This window comes from Amblyomma maculatum, chromosome 10 (assembly GCF_055883805.1).
Source record: "Amblyomma maculatum isolate TAMU_Amacu chromosome 10, ASM5588380v1, whole genome shotgun sequence".
Classification (NCBI taxonomy): Eukaryota; Metazoa; Arthropoda; class Arachnida; order Ixodida; family Ixodidae; genus Amblyomma; species Amblyomma maculatum.
The window spans coordinates 29,654,956-29,677,529 of record NC_139353.1 but is presented as its reverse complement, the minus strand read 5'-3'; the positions used below and the strand labels follow the sequence as shown (position 1 = coordinate 29,677,529).

The 22,574-nt window shown below is 44.2% G+C and overlaps 1 protein-coding gene across 1 annotated transcript in view; it reads right to left on the bottom strand.

Moving 5' to 3' along the window:
* Positions 1-22,574, bottom strand: part of LOC146176014 (uncharacterized) — a 43,327-nt gene that overhangs the window by 6,972 nt on the left and 13,781 nt on the right. The window contains exons 4-10 of the mRNA XM_084581239.1: positions 20,030-20,130; positions 12,652-12,920; positions 9,923-10,148; positions 5,470-5,689; positions 4,204-4,357; positions 3,754-3,875; positions 1,545-1,662 (exon numbers count right to left, since the gene is read on the bottom strand). Of these exons, the coding sequence (XP_084437365.1) occupies positions 1,545-1,662; positions 3,754-3,875; positions 4,204-4,357; positions 5,470-5,689; positions 9,923-10,148; positions 12,652-12,920; positions 20,030-20,130 (1,210 nt within the window). The remainder of the gene's footprint in view (positions 1-1,544; positions 1,663-3,753; positions 3,876-4,203; positions 4,358-5,469; positions 5,690-9,922; positions 10,149-12,651; positions 12,921-20,029; positions 20,131-22,574) is intronic.

Here is a 22,574-nt window from a genome sequence, read left to right as displayed (position 1 = left end):
TCAGGTATGAGACTGCCACTATTTTACGTAGTTAGCTAGTGAAACGAAGACTGTCCGCAGGTCAGTTCAGGAAGATAATTAACGCAAACAAAAAATTATCACCTTTTGTGCGCTAGCAAATGGCATGAAATACAGTATGCAGCAACAGGGGTGCTAGATGTGAAGAATTCAGCTGGAAATATTGGCTCACCTTCCTCTCCTCTTCAACAGAGCGTCACAACGAAGACAATTGTGGTCGAAGAGAAGTTAGGAACCGAAAAAAAAGCGCGTAGTTTTCGAAATGCGTTCGCCGCCTTATTTTTACAACATTCCAGAAAAGAAGAAAAGGAAGTATTTTGCCAAACGTTGCAGCTTCGGAAACTATGTACAGATATTTAACGCACCAAGGCATTGTAACGAAGAGCGCAGCTCCACAGCTCCACCCAAAAAAGCGTCGAGCGAGTTATGCTATGCAGTGCACCTTTGCGGAGTATCCCAGCGCTCCGAAGGCATCAGACATCGGTCAGGCCGCATATGATACTCGCTTACTTTTTATCATCCCATGAAAGCGAGCAAGGGGGAATGCTTACACGGAAATCAGAGGCAAGCAATGGCGATCGTGGTGCCGTCGCTCGACCTCGTGCCTGCTCTCCCGGCCGTCTGGACTGCTCGGCTATTTTTGGTAAAGACTGTACATCTTTGTGCTCTGTGCATGTGAGGTGCATTCGCAAAGCGTGCAGTACGTACCTTAAAGCGATAAGTGATTTTTTGATTCATTAACTAAAAGTAATAAAATACTTCATTTATTTTTATTTAGGGATAATTTTACACCTAAAAATTGAAGGCCCTAAATGTGAAGGGATAGGATGGATGGTTGAGCTGAATTTCCTCCGTTGGCATTTTAAATATGGCGTCACTTGCATTTTCCTGCATCAGATACAGACGTAGTTTGTATCTTTGATGATGCAAACGAAGTTGGCATAGTTCCTGACGACAATATCAAGTGCAAACGAACACAATTTATTAATGTGCAATGAGTAAAAGCCGACTCAACAGGTTCTTCTGTGCCACATTGCCGATCAACAAAATATCGAAATACACATTTGAAGCAGACAGTCTTCAATTTAGTAGCCCAATTTTGGTTCATAAATTCGAAAGTGAAGCGGCTGGTTAGTTAACTTCAGGTTATTAATATTGTAGTTATTGTGTTGCCATGAAGCCTTGTTGTATACAGTCCACCTTCCCAGGCCGCAACATGTGTCTAGCAGGTTGAAATTATGATTTTAGAAAATGTGATAAAAAAGCAGTGTCACCCCTTGACAGTATAAAGCAAAATCACTAATTAAACAGAATAGAAAAGCAGAGAAGAATAATTAAAAAAATCACGTTTTGATCTCCTGATTATGCTACAATGTCCCTGGGCACATGTAAATATGGAGTACTAAACGAGAGCCTCGCTCGTTGATGACAAGAAGGGTTCACTGCCCAGACACAGACGATGCTTCTGACCCTGTTTTGTTTTCACTTCTTGCAGCGTACCCAATGTGGCTATCAATCTCACTCACGAGGCCCATGTAGGCGGCGCTGATTGTTTTCCAGATGGTCGGCGGAGCAGCGAAGCACTGCTTCTCTGTCTCCATGGTCCGCACGCTGCTTATGGAGATGAGGATGTCCACGTCCAAGCTGCGGAGTTGTTGCAAAGCCGAAAAAAATTTAGGCGCACTTGAGTTTCATCTATGTGACTATGGCGCGGCAGTGTCAAAGTACTGAAGTAAAATTTGTTGCTAGGCTAGTTGGTTCATGTTTAGAAAAAAAGGGCCAAAATTGTAGAAGCGACGCTTCAATTTCCTTATTTAGTGTTCAGAAATGTTTTTGGAAAAATTTGGCTGAACAACTACAAAGTGTACGAATTGGTCTGCTATACTGTGTGTATTTAGAGGACGATATCATTTGTGAGTACATTACACTGTTACATGTGTTTGGTTCTGTGTTTTTATGTTTTCAATGCGCTTTGTACTGCGGTGGCACAAGGTGCTTAATTAGGGCATGAAGCACTGAAGAAGATTTAGGATTTTAAATCTTTTTTTAACTTTCCAGGGTTGGCTTTTTTGAATTTAAGCTCCACAGTCTTCTTATTCATTCCAACATGCTACTTTGACCCATTAAACTAGGTGGCATTTTGTTCTTTAAGAGTTATTAGTTGTTCTTATCGGTTTTAGGTCACCTTATGTTAAAGATGGATTTTTATCGTTAGATTATTACATGGGTTTCTGGCGTGTACATTAGTTGATAGCTGGTTTGACGATGTCCCTATATATAGTGTGTGTACTTCAGTAAAAAGAACCAGTTGCCAGTAGTGCGTTGTCCTGTCTACCTGTCTCGTGTTCGTCTGCTTTGCGCTAAATTTTCTCCCGTACAAGCTTTAAATGCTTTCTTCTTCAGCCCCCTTTGCGTTTTTTTGTTCGATTACATAGAGTTTGCTAACCACTTAATCGCTAATATCTTCATCTGTACGTGCCTTATTTATTATATCACACATAGAGTTCGGGGCCCATTCATCAGCAACCGTATCTCGTGAACATCTGATAGGAAAATAAAGCCTCCTCTTTAATCAAGCCGTAGGAACGTGCCCAGCATAGCGGGACTGATGAAGATTCAAGGGCTCCAGCGATCGCCATCTCACCGTCCTTGCGTCAAAAGAAACGCACGATTTGGCGACACTTGTCTGCACAGCAATGTCGTATGCAGAGCTCCTTAATATTATTCGTAGCGAAACTTCCCATAGGGCCCATGTATGAAAATAGTGCTTTATATTGGTCAAAATTGGGGGTGTATGTGGTAATCTATCGGATTAAACAACTACCTGCAAAATAAAATAAGTTGAATAGTTGAAGTAGGAAAACGCTTTTGAAATAACAGACGTAGAGTAATCCAAGTGGAAAAGAAGAAAGAAAAAGCAGAGATTTTCAGAAGATAATGATCGTAATAGCAGAAAGATTCTACTGACTGCTTCTAGAGGGCGTGAAAATTCATCCGAAGATTGTACAAAAACTAGTCAATTTTTAAAGCAGAGTTTCCCAACTAGAATGCGGAACCTGGCATTCAATGCTACTGCATTAATACCTTATTTGGCAGCATATGGAGTGCACATCACTGTGCAGTTAACATTATCATCCCTATATTCGACCATTTAGCGATCTTTCTAGCTCATGGAAAGTGAGCTGAATATATAATACGATTTCTGCTCATGAAGATTGATTATTCGATACAGACATTTCGCAGCCTGAAGTTTCTTTTTTTTTAAAGCGCATTGAAAGTAAGTGAATAAAAACCCCATTCCTTTCACAAATAGCGCCTTTGGAAATAAAGCGTAATTTTCGACTTCCACCAGCATCGATCTGTGTCCCTAGGAGAAGGGCGAACCGCAATGTAGTGGAGAGACCTTGTTTTGAAGATTACCTCTGCCAAAAGTACCAGCTACAGCAGTGACCCATCCTGCAACTTTGAGCTCAACATATGCTGAGGTCTTCGTCTCTCTTAGATACAGCAGGGGTGCAAATAGTGAGATTCGAAGTCAACTGCAGGTGGTAAAAATGCTTCAATAGAGTGTATCTTCTACCTGTGCGTTTATTCTCCACCTAATACGCCCTCATGCAGTGCGAGCAGCTTAGTGGCTCGATTAAAAGGCGGATAATGTTATGATATAAGACTTGCAACGCGTTGCCAGAAGCCGACCACCCGCGTCCTCGTGCTGCTTTAATCACAACCACATACCTGGCGAGGACCCGGAACTGTGCCTGGTAGATGGTCCAGGCGGCTGGGTCGTCGTAGTAGGAAAGCCCCGCCGCCACCACGATGCGCCTGGAGGGGTCGCCTTCCTGAAGCTGCCTCAGTTTCTGCAACGGAACCGAGTGGCACGAGAATGCATCTGTCACTAAAAAAAATATCTTTGCGCCAAATGTTGACAACGCCACCTTCAGTCTTTGAGGAGCGCTGTCCCTGAGAAAGCTTTAATTCTACTAAACCCTAATGCTACGTTATGTATGTTAAAACCAGGTCTTCGCGAAAGGTAAAGTGTCGGATGTCGCCAATAAAGCTATCGCCAGCTGAAAACGCCTTACGTTGAACTGCGACCAGGAACTACACCAGAAAAGTTTTCTGTGTTTACTTTCACATAATAAACGTCACGAAATTCCTGCATGCTTCCTTGTTCTAAGTCCTCACCGCGATCTGAGGAGCGACTTGAGCCACCAAGAGCGCTATGTGGCTGGCGCGGGTGACGACGTTGAGGATGCCGTAGTGCTTGATATTGTTGGAGGCCAGCTTTCCCAGTTCCTGCTTGACCATATCGTCGTCCAGGGATGCGGGGTTCACATACCTATGCGATAAACGACAAAGCGTCACAGGCATCCTTATAAGACATCTTTGGTTATATTCTAATGCAAAAATTCTGCAAGGGTGGTCCTTGTGACATTTCTAGTTAAAATGAAAAGCTTGGTGTGCAGCCTATGGTTTAGAAATTGTTTTTAATATCGTGCTTCGCGAACGTTCGTAAGAGATTAGGGCGACACCTGGGCCCGTATTCTGAGTTTGCGTCGTTATCACTGTGTCGCTATCTCACGTGACCTCGAGTCCTCTGATTGGTCGAAACACCGGAACCGGGTGGTGCCACTATGGAACTGGAAAAGGTGGCATCGTCGTGTTCCGGCGTTTCCACCATTCAGATGACTCGAGGTTGGTGAGATAGCGACACATTCGATAACGACGCAAACTCGGAATACGGGCCCTGATCGCGTGCTCTTAGCTACCTCTGCCCGTTGACGTCCGCAGAACCGCTTATTTGCGTTCACCCATTGGACACGTTCAAGTGCTGCGACCAGATCCGTGGCACCGCAGAAAGTGCGGTGGGATAGATTAGAGACTTTTTCGTTTATTTTCTTGCTTGTCGTTGATGTGTTGAGTTTAGGGGGAGGTGAAGAACAGAACCTTTTGATCTAGAGTCAATCGATAGTAGTGAAATTAGCTTAAAATTCTTGCGTTACAAGAACGACTGGTGGAATACGTTCTGGTTGTGCGTATTGTCTGGTCTAGTCTTTTAGTCTTGTTAAATATCTTAGTATAGTTTGTAATTATTATCCATTGGGCTTCAGGGTTGGTTTGGTTTGTGAGGTTTAACGTCCCAAAGCAACTCAGGCTATGAGAGACGCCGTAGTGGAGGACTCCGGAAATTTCGACCGCCTGGGGTTTTTTAACGTGTACTGACATCGCACAGAACACGGGCACCTTGCTTTTCTCCTCCATCGAAAAGCGGCCGCCGAGGCCAAGATTCGATCCCGAGTCCTTGGGAACAGTAGTCGAGTACCGTAACCACTGCGCCACTCCGGGCGGGTTTCATAATAACAATATCAAATATTAATAATATTAATCGCGTCAGTGACGGATTGAATGGGATAGAAACAAGCGACAGACAGAGATCCTCGGCTCACTGACCGCGCATCGAAGGACACGCCGCCTGGGTAGTCGGTGAACTCTTCTCCTTTGAGCATGCGTACGAAGTCACGCCAGGCGCCGGCACCTTCGGAACCTCGCAGCATCCCGTTGGCGACGAGAACGTGCGTGAAGAACACATAGCTGCAGACGCCCGGCGCCGGGTACAAGCTGAAGGCACTGGCACTGCCGCCCAGGGTGCACACCAGGGGTGCCCGAGTAGCTGAGCAAAGGAAAGTACGCACGGTTGTCAACGCACACAACGTTGCACCAGTCTTTGCGCGAAGTCGTCTCTGGCGGCCCTAGTTAATCACATGTAGCGTAGGCCTTGCCAGCCGTGCCGATGTGAACAAAGTGAACAAATAACTAGAAAGGCTTTCCTCATGAAGCCTCCCCCTCCGCTTTAAAGAAAAAAAAAAAACGCTGTCTCTTAATGTGGTTAAACTGAATCGTCGAGCGAAAGCTCTTTATTATTCTTTAGCTTGGTGTTACTTGGTTTAGTTTTGTATTAAGTAGTTCATTATGCAGCACTGATGAAAGTACATGGTTGAAGCACCCATCAGCTGATGGGACTACATTTTTGTTTAAGACACGCTGTTGCTGCCCTATAGGCTCGCAGGCTTAGAAAAAAAAAACCTTGGCTTTTGCAGCTTTTGTCATGAAATAGATCTTCCACTTTAAAGCAACAGTAATCACCGCTAAATACTAGTCACCAAAATTAGGCGCACAGCGGGAACACATTCTCTTCCCAGATATTAAGTTACCTTTGCCTGGACACCTGTTGCTTCCAATCCACAAAGATATATTTTAGAGAGACAACGTCTAATGTACGTTCTAGCGGCTGCTGTAGGCAACACGCACTGTATCATGGTAAAAAATAGCCAAACGGCGTGGCGCTTCGCCAAGATGCTCTGGGTACTTTGCTATTCGCTTAATAACAAGGCCTTCATTATCTGACACATATTCACTGCCATACAGTCGTAAGCTATCGCTATGTTTGGAAGCCCACGCGGCGTGAAAAGGTTCCGCTTCACGCAAGCCGTACGACGGTTCCTGGTCTGCAGGGGTAGTGTGTCTGTTTCGGGACCGATTGTTCCCGAGATCAATAACCACCACCTTCCAACTTCATCAAGCCATGCGCTCCTACAGCGTCATACAACACGCCGACCAATCAGTGAAGGGCTACGGCACCTGCCAACAGCTGCCTGCCAGAGGAATTCTGGTAAGTTTTCGTTGCCATGCTGAATTTCCTTCATTTGTACGTTTAACGCAAAATCACTCATCCAGTCATCCCCTTTCCTGAAGCCTGTATTAGGGAGGCATCCATGCCTGGCTGCCACGGTAACTATGAGCCAGGCGCTAAATGCAGTTTGGCATTTTGATGCCAGCCGTTGAAAATCTGTATGGCAGACTCGCCTCCCCTACTGCTTCTTTTGTCCCACTTTCTTGTACGGCATCACTAACGGACATTCGTCTGATTTCTCTTCTTTCGTACAAAAATATTGATGTAACTATGTTTATATTCGTAATTGAACTATACAGTGAAATAAAGATGTTTAACACTTTTCCAAACTCTGTGTTAGCCTCCCAATGCTAAACCGACACAGAAAACAGTTCAACGGACTCCTGATCCTGAAGATCCTGAAGTGATTGGAAGAAGATAGTACGAACCGTTGAAACTCCAGAAGAACTGACCGCGAGGCTAGAGGCTGACCTTAATTTAAAATGTTGAATGCGCTCTTCAGCCGGAAAGCTGTGCTTAAACGTTATAGATTTGGCAGTTTTTGATTCACGGAAAGATTATATGGTTTCTGCTATAAGCGAAAAATTCTTGTTCGTGCAAATTACGATTAAAACTGCGCGTCAGCTTTCAGTACAAATTGTCGAAAGCATACGGGCATCCCCTGTATAGACCACAATTACAAGATACTGGTCTCGCATGCCACATCGTACAACATAAATGAATATAAAAAATAATTTTCCTCTATTTTTCCTTATCCCATTATATTTCGAACACTTCTATAAGTTCCGGTTGTTTATGAAATGACAAGACATGAAAGCCAAGGGGCAGAGACATGTAATCGCTAGGGCTAGTTTTTTTTTGTGCTGTAAACGTTCTGCATCATAATGGCTTCGTACACGCCAAAGGAATGAGCTCTATTTTAAATCCTACCATCCGAGGTTCTTCAACGCTCACCGAAACACTTCGACCGTCGGATTTCATCATTTGTTTCTTTATTATCATAGTTCTTTCTTTAGAAGATTGCCGGCTTCTACGCAATTTTATTTTTGACCCGAAACTATTCCCTGGCTAAAGGCCTATAAGCACTGTTTCGTAATTGTTTTGTGCATAATGATAATAAAACACTGATTGATTGATAGATTGATTTCGCAGTCCAAGCAGCTTGCTTGCCGCTCTGAGCACCTAATGGCTTTCGAAAGTTAATCGCAATGTAGGGCGAATAATGCCTCGTCGCGCTCTCATTTCGCGTGATGAGAGCATGAAACTCAATTTTGTGGAACTTTTTCTGAATTGTTTTAGCATACCGGTTCAAAACGAAATAGTATTCTGTTCATTCAACTGCAATGTTGTGATAACCATAAGTGCCTAAGACTACGGTTTAAAAACATATTAAGGTGCTTAAAATATTTTTGGTGTAGTTGAACAGCTTCCACGCAAGCGTAAAATGTGAGCAATGTCCAGACTTGATGCTTTCTATTTTAGGTTACTTAACAGTCTTAACCGTAGTATCCTACTGAGCAAACATTTTCAAGAATGAAATGCATTAAATACATATCTAGATCTAATATTTTGGATTACATCACGAATTCACTGCCTTTTATTTTAGGTTTTTGGGCGGCCTGAATATATTGTCAGATTTAGAGTTTTGAACATCGGCGGTGAGAGCGTTTATTTAATATTTCTCAATAAGTGCTGTAGTTCTAAATTTATAGATTAACGGCCGAAATAAAGTAACTTGTAACAAAATACACCAGCAGCGTTGTGTAATTGCTGTATTAAAAGGGGTAGGGAGACCATTCTCTAATTGAGCAATAAGTGAAAGTGGTCGAAATTACTCCGTAGCCCTCCACTACGGCTCCCCTTTCTCTCTTTCCACTTTCACTCCCACCTTCATCCCTTCCCTTACGGCGCGGTTCAGGTGTCCACATAGCAAGTGTGACAGATACTGCGGCTTTCCATTATCATTATTATTATTAGTATTATGAGTGAAAGAAAGCTCAACGAGTTTTTAAAGCATAATTTTGACTCTTCCGTATCAAGCCCCCAGTGCTCACTAAAAAAAAAATAAAAAAAAATTATTTTGCGGACTTTTAAGTTCCACCTTTTAAGATGCGATAGGACGAAGCTACGAATATTTCCCCTGCCTGTTGCTGCTCTTGTAAATCCTCGTTCATCTATATATTGACATTAATTTAATAAATATTTCCTTAATTTGAGCTTTGGTTTTTATCTCACACGCAAACTGCATACACCTGTAAGCTACCTTCATGAAGTTAAAGACCACATTCGACATAACTATAAAAGCTCTGTCAGAAAGTTGTGCAATTATGCCTGCGTGGCCCACAGCGTGCCTGATCCGGAACCCAATAGTTCAGAAGGGTGTGTTGTGAATCGAACTCCAAGGAGTGAACCGAACAGGTAGCTTCTGCAAATTCGGCCATCGAATTCGGCTGTGCCGAATGCCACAGGCGTGCCGTGATTTTTGACCGAAAACATCAACGTTGAGACGAGAGTTTCCGGAAAATGAAGCCTCTAACGCAGCTGCTTTGAAAATATAAAATACTTGGCATGCTTTCGATGCTGACGGCCTTCAGGTTTCGATTATAAAATTAAACTCCAGTGCAAAAAGTCTGTTCAGGTAAATAACTTCTACCTGAGCTGTATTAAGTGCATAATACCCGCCCTCCTAAACTATAGACAGGCTGCATGTGGCACATCTCACTGCGTTTTACACGTCGGTAAATACGATAAAGAATTCTCAGTATTGGTATTTGTTTTATTTGCAATTACATGAAGTTGCTTTCGTATGCATTTATGATGCAATCACATTTACCATTCTGTACCATGATTGTTGCCTATTTCCACGCCAAGGAACGAACTTACCCCGGGCCTGCCACTATTTAGAATTGTTGCATATACTCTTTATTTTTACCCTTATTTGTTTTCCGGCTTCCACCGAGTTACTAAATCCACAATGCAGTTATCGATCCTAACCGTAATTCCGAAAACACCTTGTTTATACGGAGGCTGTAAGCAGACTTTTCTTTGCACTACACGATGTCGCTGCCAGTTAGCAAGCATAGCTAAGCTTTCGTAATAGTTCAACGCTCCCTCTACAGTGTACCCGACAGACTGCCGTGTAGTTTCGTAGTTTAAAATCTCGCACACTGCAACAGGCGTCGGTTACAAGCGCTGCCTCTCTCCTTTCCTCACTGGTTGTAGTCGTGCTGGCGGTGCTGCTCTGGCGGGTGTCCTTGGTGGGGGGCGGTTTCCGCGTTTTAGGCTCGATGGCCGGAGGCACGGTCTCATCCTCGACGGCGGGGAAGCCTGGTTTGAGCGTAGTCGTCTTGACTATGGTCGGGACGGTAGCCGCTGTGCTTCTACCTAGAGTTGTTTCCACTGACTCTTCCTCCGCTGTCTCGTCCCCTGGGCTCTTCCTCTGCAATGGTGAATTCCCGATTAAGTGGGTGACACAAAGTTTCGTTAGCCATACACTGCTGGCGTGAACCTATCATTTCTACACGCCTTGTAACAGCTGCTGCGAACCCTTGTAATCTTTATTCGTTGCTGCTGACAGCCGCAGCAATGCAGTGTTTTCACTTTGCTTGTACCGCACAGAAAAGTATCGTGTTCTTTGTTTATTTATACTTAATATCGCTGAGACTAAGCCTTACCATTTCCTTTGTCACGCAAGATGCGCCAAGACGCACTGCCAATGATTTCAGACACTCGCTTTCGTCTACTAATGTTGTTTTTGTTGTTGTTGTTGTTGTGACTGTAGGAAGAAGGAAAAGAAAATGCACGGGCCTGCTACTGGCTCTGGAGCTGAGCCACCTCCACTGCCTCATGCAGACAGAAGAGAAAATAGACAAGAAAGAAAAAAAAAAGGGAGAGAAAAACGCGCGCCGCAACAACGGCCGTCGTCCACCACCGAAGCAGTGGCGGGTGCAGTGACAGCCTACAACAGATAAAACTCGGTAGCTGCCTAGCCCCCGACCTACCGTCCCAGCCCCGTAGGGCCCGGAACTGCCACCCTTCTCTGTCAATCTTCCAGGGTCTGTTTTCTGAGCCTGCGTTTTTTATTGAAAGTGTCGCTATCTCCCCTACCATGAATCTTCTCATTGGTGGAAACGATGGACCCGGAAGTGGTAGCGACATCTGGTTTCGCATTTTTCAACCGATAGCGACGAAAAAATCGGAATACGGGCTCAGGTTGTGCAAGTCACCTTTTGCCGCTACAGACCTTTGCATCGGGCGAGAGTGTAGTCGAAATTCCTCTTCTGCGGGCAGTCGGAAACCGGTTTCTCTGCTGCTTCCACAGTGCTTGCGCGGTGTGCACATGAGTGTGTAGTGAAGAATATGGCAGCGCCCAGGGAGTCAAAATGCAAAGGTCTCTATCTAGATGTTTCTTCGCGGCCTTTAAATGAAGCGTTGACGAGTGCAATGGAGATTCTTAGTTCGACGACCGCTGAGCACGATTGCTGCTATCGCCGCCGCCTAGTGGCTTAAATATTTTGTGTGGGAAATTCAGTGCCTTAAAGAAAGCTCATTTAAGTGCAACTTGAATCATCATCTGGAAAATTCATCACTGTCACGACCACGTGACACTATCATTAACTAGCTATCCCGGTGTAAATCCGTATAACACGGTTTGCACACTCCGGCAGAGCTTAACCTGGTAATGCTGATATTTAAACTGAAAGTTGCGGTAGAGAGACGCCATTCACTGATTGCTTTGAAGAGTTGCTAGTCATGCAGGAAGATCCAACAGAGGCAGTATTTACATATTACACTTAATACAGCTGCAACATCTGAATAAAGGTAACTATCGATTCGGCTTCACAGCCCTACACGCCAACCATCCTGGTTAGCTTAGACGTACATAGCTACCAGGCTTCATTCTGGGTCTCGCAGTGGCGCTCATTTCACACTGACATAATCAAAATTACCGTAAAGGTTAAAGAAATTGTTACTTTCCCTTATCCTTAGCCTGGGGCTTGCACAGCTGCTGCAAGAGCCCCGTATTACAGGCATAAGAATCAAACCATTTGTACTGTATTATTATGGCGACGAGGGAACCCCTGGTACTTCATGTCGTTTTGACCTGGTGCATTAACAAGTATTAGCAGCGGATGCAATACGGATGCCATGAGATTCATGTTCTCTGCAATTGAAAGCATTTGAATAATGGAATACGTTACAGATGCTATAAAACTCGGTAGAAGAGAAGGGTGAACAGAACATATCCTGTCGGCTGTAACTAGAAGCAAAAGAAAAATAACTTCATAGCAATGCACGAAGATGAGTGTAGTACAAAATAGTTTTCGCATGACTGGAAATGAAATTGAAAGTATCATAACGAATACGCATGGATAGTCTTTTCCGACGCCTTCTGCAAAGAAAGCCTCGGGTTTCTTGTGACAAAAAGATCTATTATTTTGCTTTCTTTCAAACGGAAACAGTTGCGTCCTTTTTCTATACTTTCGGCATTATGCAGGCGCTCTTACGCACGTCTGCTGCATGTGCTTGTACGCAGAGGGTTAGCTGCGAATCTCACAGGGCGCTGGCGTTGAGAAGTTAAACGTTCCATTCCAGGACAAACTTGCAATGCAAATGCTATGCAACGCCAACCTGGAATACTGGTTACAGACAGCAAATGCGAAACAGTAGCCTCTCCCCAGGCCAGACGTGTCGAATTCCCAAACGCCAGCATGTCAAAGCGAGTGTGTTTGGTTACACTGTTGTGTACCTCTATGCATAATCGGTAGAAGCTACCGATGAAGAATCGGCCTGATAATTATCTGCATGGTGTTCCTGTAGCGCATAAGTACATGATTAAAAATGGTTACAAATGCCAATGGTACCTCAGCTTAAGAAACATAAAGTGCACTAGACTGAAAAAACATTAGTGTGGAGGGGCTTTGGATACGCCCTCCTCCTACCGTTGTAACGGTTGCCGACTCTGACACGGTGTCGGTGGCCTCAGTGTCGGCAGCGGTAGCCGTTGTCAGTTTGCCCCCAGGCCTTGTGCGGCAGGGCGGCGCTTCTTCGTCTTCCTCGTCGCACCAGGGCTCTGTCGTCGGCTTTGTGCGCTTCTTGGCTACCGGAGCTGTCTGCCTGCTTTTGGTAGTGGACGGCACCAGCTGGTGTGCGGCACCGGTCGTGTTGGGGCACTGCTTCTTCTGGCCCAACGAACCGGTTTCTGTGCCGCCTGCAATGAAGCAGATGCGTTCAGAGAAATATTGTTATTGCAACTGTTGTGTACGAAGAAATGTTCACTGTTGGGAAGTAACATTTATTTAAAAGAAACTGCATAACTAAACGTTGAGGAATACCGAAAAAATAATTAAAAAGAGGGAAGAAAATGCTAGAAGCAAAATAGGACGACTCGCGCTTAGTTCTAGATATTTTGTAAGTGGACGTCTAGCCGTGCTTTTTTGAACCCCCACTTAAGCCCGTCGCCTGCTGCCTCTCCATCTTCGGTGACTTGATGCATTGCGCCGCACTGCTGTGCAGCGTTAAATCTACTGAGGTGCCTACAAAATTTCTCACGTCAGTCACTATTATAATTTCGAGGGGGGGGAAGGTTCCCACTCACCGAAAGAAAACATTCGCCTTGCTTGTCAATGACGACGAGAAACTAAGGGCGGTGGACGTGTTTCTCGAGAATATAGGGCCAGCAAGACAATGTTTTCATGGAAAAGCGTAAAATGGCATTAGGCCGGGAGTGTCAGACCTGTTTAAATGCATGGAGTTTCAGCAGAAAGGAGATAATCACGACTCTGAAAGTCGTCAATATGCATCATTCGTCCGTTCTTGGTACCTGACGACATTGAAAAATATATGTTGCGCTAGCGTCTACCGTTTCACTACATGCGTAAGATATGAAAAAAAAAAAAAAAATCTCCAGCTCATGGCCAATTCAATTTCAAAGCCTTCTGTGCGCCATTTCTGAATGAGAAAGGTGCCCTCCACGCAACAGTGATCGCTGTCTAGGCTGCAATACTGTGAAGCAAGTAATGAGCGTACTATCAAAAAAAAATGTTTCAGCAACTGCATTTAAACCAACAGTTCATGAGTAGCCCACTACAGACTGAAGGATCTCAGATTCTTGCAGCGTTTGAATTTAGCTTAACAGACACGAAGGAGGTGTAAGACCTAGAAAACAGCAAAATCTGTCCCGTTACAGATCGGGAACTTATAATTGCCGCTAACAAAATAAGGCTTATAGACTGGCATCACCCGTAGTAATCCAGTGCAATGATTAAGAAGAAAGCTTTATATGTCTTAAGAGACGTGAAATCTGAGGCCCGAAGTCGTCCTCAGAGCCTTTCCGTAAAATGTGTGCACAAGAATGGTTTCAGCTCTGTGACCACGTGAATAAGAAAACGAGAGGAGAATCGTGTCTCCGCCACTACTCGAACTACCATTCTTTTGTACCTCAGCCGAGAGTGCCAGCCATTGTTTTAGCCGACTTTTTTGATTGCTGTAAGCTGACCTCCTGAGAAACCAGTCCGTAATTCTTGTGGACGACGGAGTGCATTGAGGGAAGTGAAAACAGCAGCTCAAAGGAGGAGGAGGAGGAGGTAAATGCGAGTTGTGGCGCAGACGTCTCACCGCTGGAGAGATGGCGCCAGCACGCTGGCATCGCACTCGCCCGCTTCCTATTCGCCTCGAGATCGACCTAGAGGTGGCGCCACCGTCACTGCGGTAGTGTGGATCGGCAGACGGCGGCGCTCGCAGAAACGCACGCTGCGAAGGTCTGCTTCGAGTTTACGGCGGGTTTGTTGGCGATGAAAACGTGTCTTCTGCAGAATTTCTGCAATATTGCAGAAACAAAATCCAACGATTTCGCCAATGCAGCAGAAGAAGAGCGGATTTGAGGAAAACAAAGCACGCAACCACCAGTCTTCTATAGATTTACTTTGCACGTTTCATGCGCTGTACCGCGCTCACGCACCTAATGCTTGGGTCTGCCTAATGACAGCTTTGTTTTTCTTATCGACTTTTAAACAGTTTGCGGGTGTCTCATGCGAGTGAGACCGGCGAATTTAGTGTCAAGCCCACGCAAATACAAGGTTCGTGCTCTGACCTGCAGTAATTTAGATTTAATCGAGAAAGCCTGGTTCATTATATCGTACTTGACTCGATGATTAAGCAGGTTAAATGTAGCATTGGCAGCGCACTGCATGGCGAGTTGCTTTAGACTGAGTGCACATCAACTCTGGCCCAGACAACCACGCACAAGTATTCCCCAAAAATGAGATCACGCCGACACCATACAGGAAACCTCGCCGCACAGGAAAGCTGACTGTTGACGGGTATAGCGCTGAGTGGATTGAATTTGCCGAGATGCTTTTTGCGGCCACTGTCATAGAATGTGTTAGTGTATTAATGCATGCGCCACTAACTGTAAATGATTTCCTGAAACCGAGGAAAGTATAAGGGATTTCTGATGTGTGTGATGTTGATATATAACGGTAAATTAGTAGTGTAATTATTTTGTTTTGCAATGCGAATAAATTTCACCGTGTGAGAGAACTTTTACACACTTGACAAAATTTACAATGATCAGCGATTAATTTTCAGTAACGTTAAAGTGCAAGCTACGAATTCCTCGCTGCGAAGACATCGTTATAAACTACGCATGGGCACTGTCATGTTCTGGGAAGCAATTTTACAGGCTGAAAATTTCTTTATCGTTAATTATTTAGCAGTGACTAAAACTTATGCGAAGTAAAATATTAGGGTTGCTTCCAAAACAGATGCCGGATATAAAACTATTCCGAAAGAAATGGAGGTCATCTTATCATGTGACTATAAAAAGGTATTTATTCCCGAACTAAACACTGATATTTAAGCCCGCATCAAGCTGTTTTACTCCCCTTGTCAGAAATGACGAGTTTTGTCGGAAGACAGCACTTGGACGAAAAGGGATTATAATGATTATAATAGGCTACCAGTAAAGTACATTGATCTAGGTGTATTATGTAATATTTAGGGTAACAATTAGGTGCAGGGAATATGTTTCCCAAACATTCAAGCACTTCTCTAAAGCAAAATGTGCTCACTAAAACTTTTACGAATGCACAGAAGCCTTCAACAACAAAAGAAAATAAATGCATATTGGCCCGGGTTTAACGCATGAAAGCGGCATCGGCTATGACGGATGATTGCAGAGGCTGTTTTTTTTTTTTTCATTATTAACACCACATTTACCACGTGGGATTGTTTATTGTGCAGTCAAATCCCACAGCAGAGGAACGCCTTTAGAAACGGTTGTGATTGAATCCCCCGTTCTCGAAATCAGCAGTCGAGCGCCCTTACCATTGAGACACCGCGACAGAGGTTTAAAAGCGAAAAAAAAAAAAAAAAAAGTACTCACACAACTCTATCGTGCATACAGACGGCATAGCAGGCATAGAGTGGTCTGTTCAAACTGCATTCTGCTATATAAAGCAGTCTGCGGTGGCATATGTTTTAGTAGCTGCGGTATTCCAAACAGAAACGGGAATATGCGATTTCTGAGCGTTTGCATTAACTTTTATTGACGGCAACGACCTTTTTTGCTTTGACAGGGCGGTAACGACAGTACCACTTCGTTTGAGACATTGCATGTCAAAGGATCTCAAGCGCCGAAGACCGCGATGGATGATGTCCTTATCCAAGCATGACATGCTCGATACGGACAAATATATATATTTTTAATGAAGCGTGGGGTTATAGACTGTTCATAGTTATTTTGAAAGAGCCATATAGGTAAGCAAAAGCGCACAGGAACCGCGAAACAAACAAAAACACTCCTGTACACGCCGCATGCGCGCGCGTAAATCACTGCGGGCTGGCACGCGACGCGAAAACGCATCCACACAGAGTAGGTTTCGCCGCTGAGCCGCAAGGTGGCGACTCTGCTCGATCTCGAGGCTATAGTGCTCTAGAAGATTGGGCAGTGTGTCGACCGCGCCGCGAAATGCATGGGAGCGGGGGGCCGCTTTTGCGATGACGGAGGCGCCGCAGCGCAGAGGGCGCCACCAGCAACTGGTGTGTCAGCCGTCCGGGCGCCCGCGTATGCGCGCTGTGCAGCAGGGTGGATAGCGCGCGCATTGTACGTTCTTGTTTGCTTGTGCGGCGTCTCGAGCTGTTCGCGACAAGATTTTATAAATATGCCGGTTAATGGGGCTCAGTACTGTTAGCAATCACCTAATTTATTTTCCCTTTTGGCCGTCGACAACACCTCGCGGAAGCAGCATGACAGGAGCTGGGCTCCGAAGAAAACAGCTTGGAGAGGGCGGACAAATTCAGACTCGCACACCACGCTTCACTCGCCGTACAGCTTGCTTTAGCATTCCTGAAGCACCTAATTTACGTCCAGAAATGCGCTCGTTTTGAAAAGAGGGCAGTGTGGAGACAGGATGTATGAAGAAGTCAAACATGCAACATGTGCGTTCGAGCGCTGACTAAAGCTGGCCACAGTAATACCATTATCAAAACAGTCAAAAATGGTATATTCCGTTATTTCACGCGCAGACTATGCCGACTACAGTGAGTCACCTGAAGCCACAAGAAAAGTTGGCATTCAGTTCGAATTAATTAAATATGGACTACCCCGCATAGAGGTAGAGACTACACTACGAACGAACGACACTACACCAGGCGGCTACTAAATAACTAAACACAGTGGGTCAGGAAAGGTGGAAGAAGTGGGAAGTAAAGGATGCACAGAAAAAAAAAAAAGAAAAGAAACGTGTCGCCTACAAGGGAGGGAGAAAGGAGGCCCGCAGCGCCGTGAAAAGAGCGACCGCGAATGTGAACAAAGGTTTGGAATTGTCGTGCGGCACGGCAAACGCACGACGGAGAAGAAAGCAGGCTGCTAAAGACGAAGAAAAGTGAAGAAATATGACAGGCAATAAAAAAAAAAGGGGGGGGGGGGAAACAATCGAGTCTAAGAACCAAATGGAGGCCTGGGAATTAAGAAGAAAGCAGTGCACAAAAAGGCTGCAATCGAACGCGTACATATAAGCGTCGAAATTTAAGTCAACAACTTTGTAAAACTGTACACTAATATAAGAACAAACCATTTTATTTTCTTTCCATAAGTTGGAACATTGTTGTAACGGGTAGCTTTAAGTACCCGGAGATGCGCGCTATACTTAAGACATTTAATCTCAATGCATTACAGTTTGACAATTACTTAATTGTTCCAGAAAATGTTTTCATTCTAGGTAGTTTTTATTCTGCGTTCTCAAGCAACCGGTAAAGTCATTGACCCCAGAAGATCGCTCTAGTCCTGTTTTGGTGCACATATAAAATGAAAAAAAAAAAAAATAGCTTTGAAAAAGAAAGAACGATGGAAAATAGAGGACGCAGAGGCTATATAGTGTACGCCTAATTCGCTTCCGCTACATAATCCTTCAGCGAAAGAGAGGTTGTGAGGCCGGCACGGTTTTTCGCCACGAACAAAAACTGCGCCATAGGCTCCAAGCTATAGTCGCAATTTACCCAAAAATTTGGCTCGGGTGTATGATCCTTTTGGACGCCTTTGCAGTTCAGGTTTTGCAACCTTCATCTAAAATGTGGATTTTCAAAAATTTTACCTACTTAGAGCACCAGAAAGCTCACACTTGAGGTAATGAAATTTCATGTGTTTTTGCGGCTTCGCTCTTTGCGAAGTAAGCGAACCACGACAAGAGTTCTCAAAGGGAGAATAATTGAATTCCCTTGGAAGTATTCCACGTGTAATAGCAACCTTGTTAACAATTATAGCCTGATTAGTTCTGCAAAGAGTACCCGCGCCAAGTAGCCCGATTATAGTCCGGCAAGCAGTAGTTGGCGAGTATATCCAGTCGATTACTCACATTTCATACCACACACTCGAAGAATAAACACGCATTAGTGTCCGCATCTGAATTCGGCCTTATATTAATTGCATGTGCATTTGGTGCCCGTCACCGTTTTCGCATTTTTCGTTTTCTTGCGGTGCACGCCAAGAACTGCACCGTATCGCCAATACGACGCGCAATTATAAGTGTGTTTTTTTTTTTTTTTTTTTTTTTTGCTCTGTACCATTTTGCCAGCAAAGCGTCCGCTCTCAAGTGCCCACTATGAACGTATTCCCTCGTATACGTATGTGACAGGTTTAACTTTTTCATATTTTATCTGAAGTATTGCCCTAGCTGTACTTGACATTTTTTAAATCTAAACAGCTGGTTCACCCTTTGGTCAGCGGCACGTAAACAAATGTCCGCCAAGGTCATGTCCGCGATATATGTATTTGTTAATTACGAACAGAGAATAAGTGCTTGAGTCGCGTATATGTTCCTTTTTTTCTTTTTGCCGCTAAATACCGCATTCCTTTACATTAGAGCGGTAATAAATAAATGTGTTTTGCTCGCACACTGTATTTGTAATTTCTATAAGCGGTGATTAGGGCATATAAAGAACACCTATTAAAGAGATATATTACAGATTTCTGGCGATTTAAGATAAACGTTGTTATGTATTAATAAGCACAAGCTGCAAAATGTAAGCAGGTGTTCGTAAATAAGGTTCGTAAAAAATAAGCTGTTCCTAAGAGGCCTTACGAAGCACAAGCTTTGATTCGCATGTATACTGTTTTTCTCCGCGTGTTAATAGCGCTCCTCGGCAGTAGCCTTTATTCCCTTACTGGAAGAACGAATGCAAAACACCACGCTTTGTTGAAAACATTAAGTACAAGCTCATCTGGACGATTTATGGCTGTCCGCAGGAAGAAATGTTGAAAGAGTTTGAAATAGCGATTCAAACATCGCGCGCTGCTTCGTAGGACTGCCCAAGCGAGCACGGCGTCTCCAGATTAACGTAATGGAATGACAGGGATGAGTTTAATTACTTGTAATAAGTAGCCCCTTTATTAAATATCGCACCATTTGCGTAGCGTGTCAAAATAGCTCCAAAGAGAACCGCGCCCCTCCTCTGTACCCCCGCTATCTCCGCGGCCGCTACGCGCCGAGCGGCGAACGTGGCACCCCTGTTGCACGTCGCGCCCTCTCGCGGGAGTCGGTTCCTGTCATCGCAAAAGCGGCCCGCTCTCCTGCGCCGGTCGTCACACTGCCCAATATTCTAGAGCACTATATCGAGGCCAATAGACGTTTTCATAACTGGCCGGAAGGAGCAGCCATTTTGGGAGCTAAACTGCGCTCGTAGCGCCTTAAAAAACTACCCCCCCCCCCCCCTGCCGCCAGACAGGTGGGGGTTTCATACATATTTCTGAGAAACACTACTAACGTCTTTATCAAGTGGGTTGTATAACTACATCAATGAAAGGGTCTACATTGCACTCACCTCCGCGGGTGACGAGTAGGACAATAATGATCCCCACGAGCATCGTGATGACCAGCACTGCAGTGAGTGGCCAGATGCGGTTGACACGCTTGTCGGACGTCCTGCAAGCCCGGACAAGTGTGAATATATTTCTCTACTGCCTCACAGCTGCCCGCAGGAGAGTACGTGATAAGCATTCGATTACATTCTGCTCACAATTATATCTACTGTTACATTGCCGGGACAGAATCCACAGATGCGTTTCTTCCTCAAGTGTTCGAGTGTTCGGCGTCTCTTCTTTCATATTTATTTATTTATTTATTTCAAATACTTTCCAGGCCCGAAGGCATTACAGAAAGGAGTGGTACAGATAAAAACAAAATATACAGTGCATGGCTATACAATAATGAAATTATATGATGGCGGAAGATACAGTTTTCTTGAAATTTGCAACATCAGTAATGGCAGCGATGGAGGGAGGAAGGTCGTTCCAGTCAACGCTAGTTTTAGGAATAAAAGAATAATGACACATTTTTGTTCTCGAAAATGGAACACCAAATTTAAATACATGATCGGAACGGGATGAAATGTACGAGGGGCTCGCAAAAAGATGATTCTTTAACAGAGGGTTATGATGATACATTCTCTGGAAAATACACAGTCGAAAACACTTTCGGCGTGAAGAAAGGTCGGGTAAGGCAAGTGTGTTTTTCATGGAAGTAATGCTAGCGTGACGAGAAAAGTTAGATAAGATGAAACGTGCCGCACGATTTTGAATGGATTCAAGTGTGTTTATCAGTGTGATTATATTAGGATCCCGAACTGCAGATGCGTATTCTAACTTTGGTCGTACTAATGTTTTATAAAGGGTTAGTTTTATCGGCAGAGGTGTGGTAGAGAAATTTCGACGCAAGCATCCAAAAGTCCTGTTGGCGTTATTGGTGACATGTTCGACGTGTCTATGCCATGACAAGTTACGTGAGATATGAACACCTAGGTATTTGTAAGAGTTAACAGATTAAAGGCGAATGTCGTGAAGAACATAAGTACGCTTGTTGTCAGTGATGCTAGTGCAACGTGATACATGCATTGTTTTACATTTATTAATGTTTAGTCGCATGAGCCATTTATCACACCAGTTAGATATGCTTGTGAGATCATGCTGAAGATAAATAGAATCAGTCTGGTTAGATATTTTGCGATAGATGACGCAGTCGTCTGCAAAAAGCCTAATAGAAGAATGAGAAATGCATTATATACGTTTAGATCTCATCAGGTCAGAATTAATCGATTGTATCTATTTTATTAGGAGATTTCGGACTAAAAAAAGGACCCCTTCACAACTACCGCTCTGGAATTTACATCTGCAGTCGAAGGAGAAAAGCGTGCGGCGCGAAGGGCAAAGTGAAGCATGCTCCGAAAATCTATCCAGAGCGGACAACAGCGCATTCATTTAGACGCGCACAGCCTTTGTCAAAGGTGAAGAGCCTATGAGGTCTGCTTCTCAACCGTGTAGTGGCGCTTAGCATTAGTGCAGGTTTTTCCCAATGAAGAGGTTAGGACAAAGGATGTTCTTACCATCCCCTTATTCGGAACAATAGAAATGCATTCAGGGATTCAGAAGCAGGTTCGCTGGGCTGGGCACTTTTGACAAAGATTGATGAAGAGAGGACATAGGGAGGTTCTAGTCTGCTTACTCTGTTGCAAATGGCGCTGAAAAAAAAAAAAAAACCCAAAGTAAACATTGAAAGAAAGTTTGAACACATTTAAGATATGTACATGCATGCATTGTGACACGCATGTGGTAAATGAAATGCTAGTGAATGTAGTTCAAGCCCCCCGTAAATTGGTGGGGCTATAGCAGAATACCACTGCGTTTCGTGTTATCTTGACAAGAATAAAACGCTGCTGCTTGATGATTTTTCTTACCGCTGATCTCAGTCTTCACTGAAGCAAAGACAGGAAGCGAAGATTGAATTAGGACACTTGCCGATAAAAAGTAGAATGGTAATGGCTATTTACACAAGCGACTGCTTTTGACAACTATCTAACAAAGCGTATCGATGCAATTTAGGGCAGCCTTTATGGAAAAAAAAAAGCATGACCGCTTGTAAGCACTGTGCTCGACATGCGTTGTCCAGCGCTATGGTAGCCGCTCGTGAGTAGCGTTTATTGAAATTTAGTTACGTCACCTTTGGAGTTTTTATTTTGTTTGTTAATTACGATATCAGTTCCTCGCTTTTGCGTCAAGCCGAGTGTTCCATTGAGTTCAGCAAAATGTTCATGGCTTCAATTGCATGCTCACCGGTGTCGGTTTCGGACATGTCCTCCGTTGATCTGAGTGAACTCTCCTTCTCAGATCGCGAAGATGCGGTAGCTAGAAGAAAGCCAAAGAGGAACAGAAAACGGCAAAATTTCTCTGCGGATACTCTACTAAGCACATAAACTTATCTTAGCTCTTATTCAGAAGCAATGAAAATCTTCCCCATTCGGTTCAACAACCAAATAAAGAAAATGACTTTTCGATTTTCGTTTTAGGTTGGCGCTTGTTGAGGCGTTCAGTGTC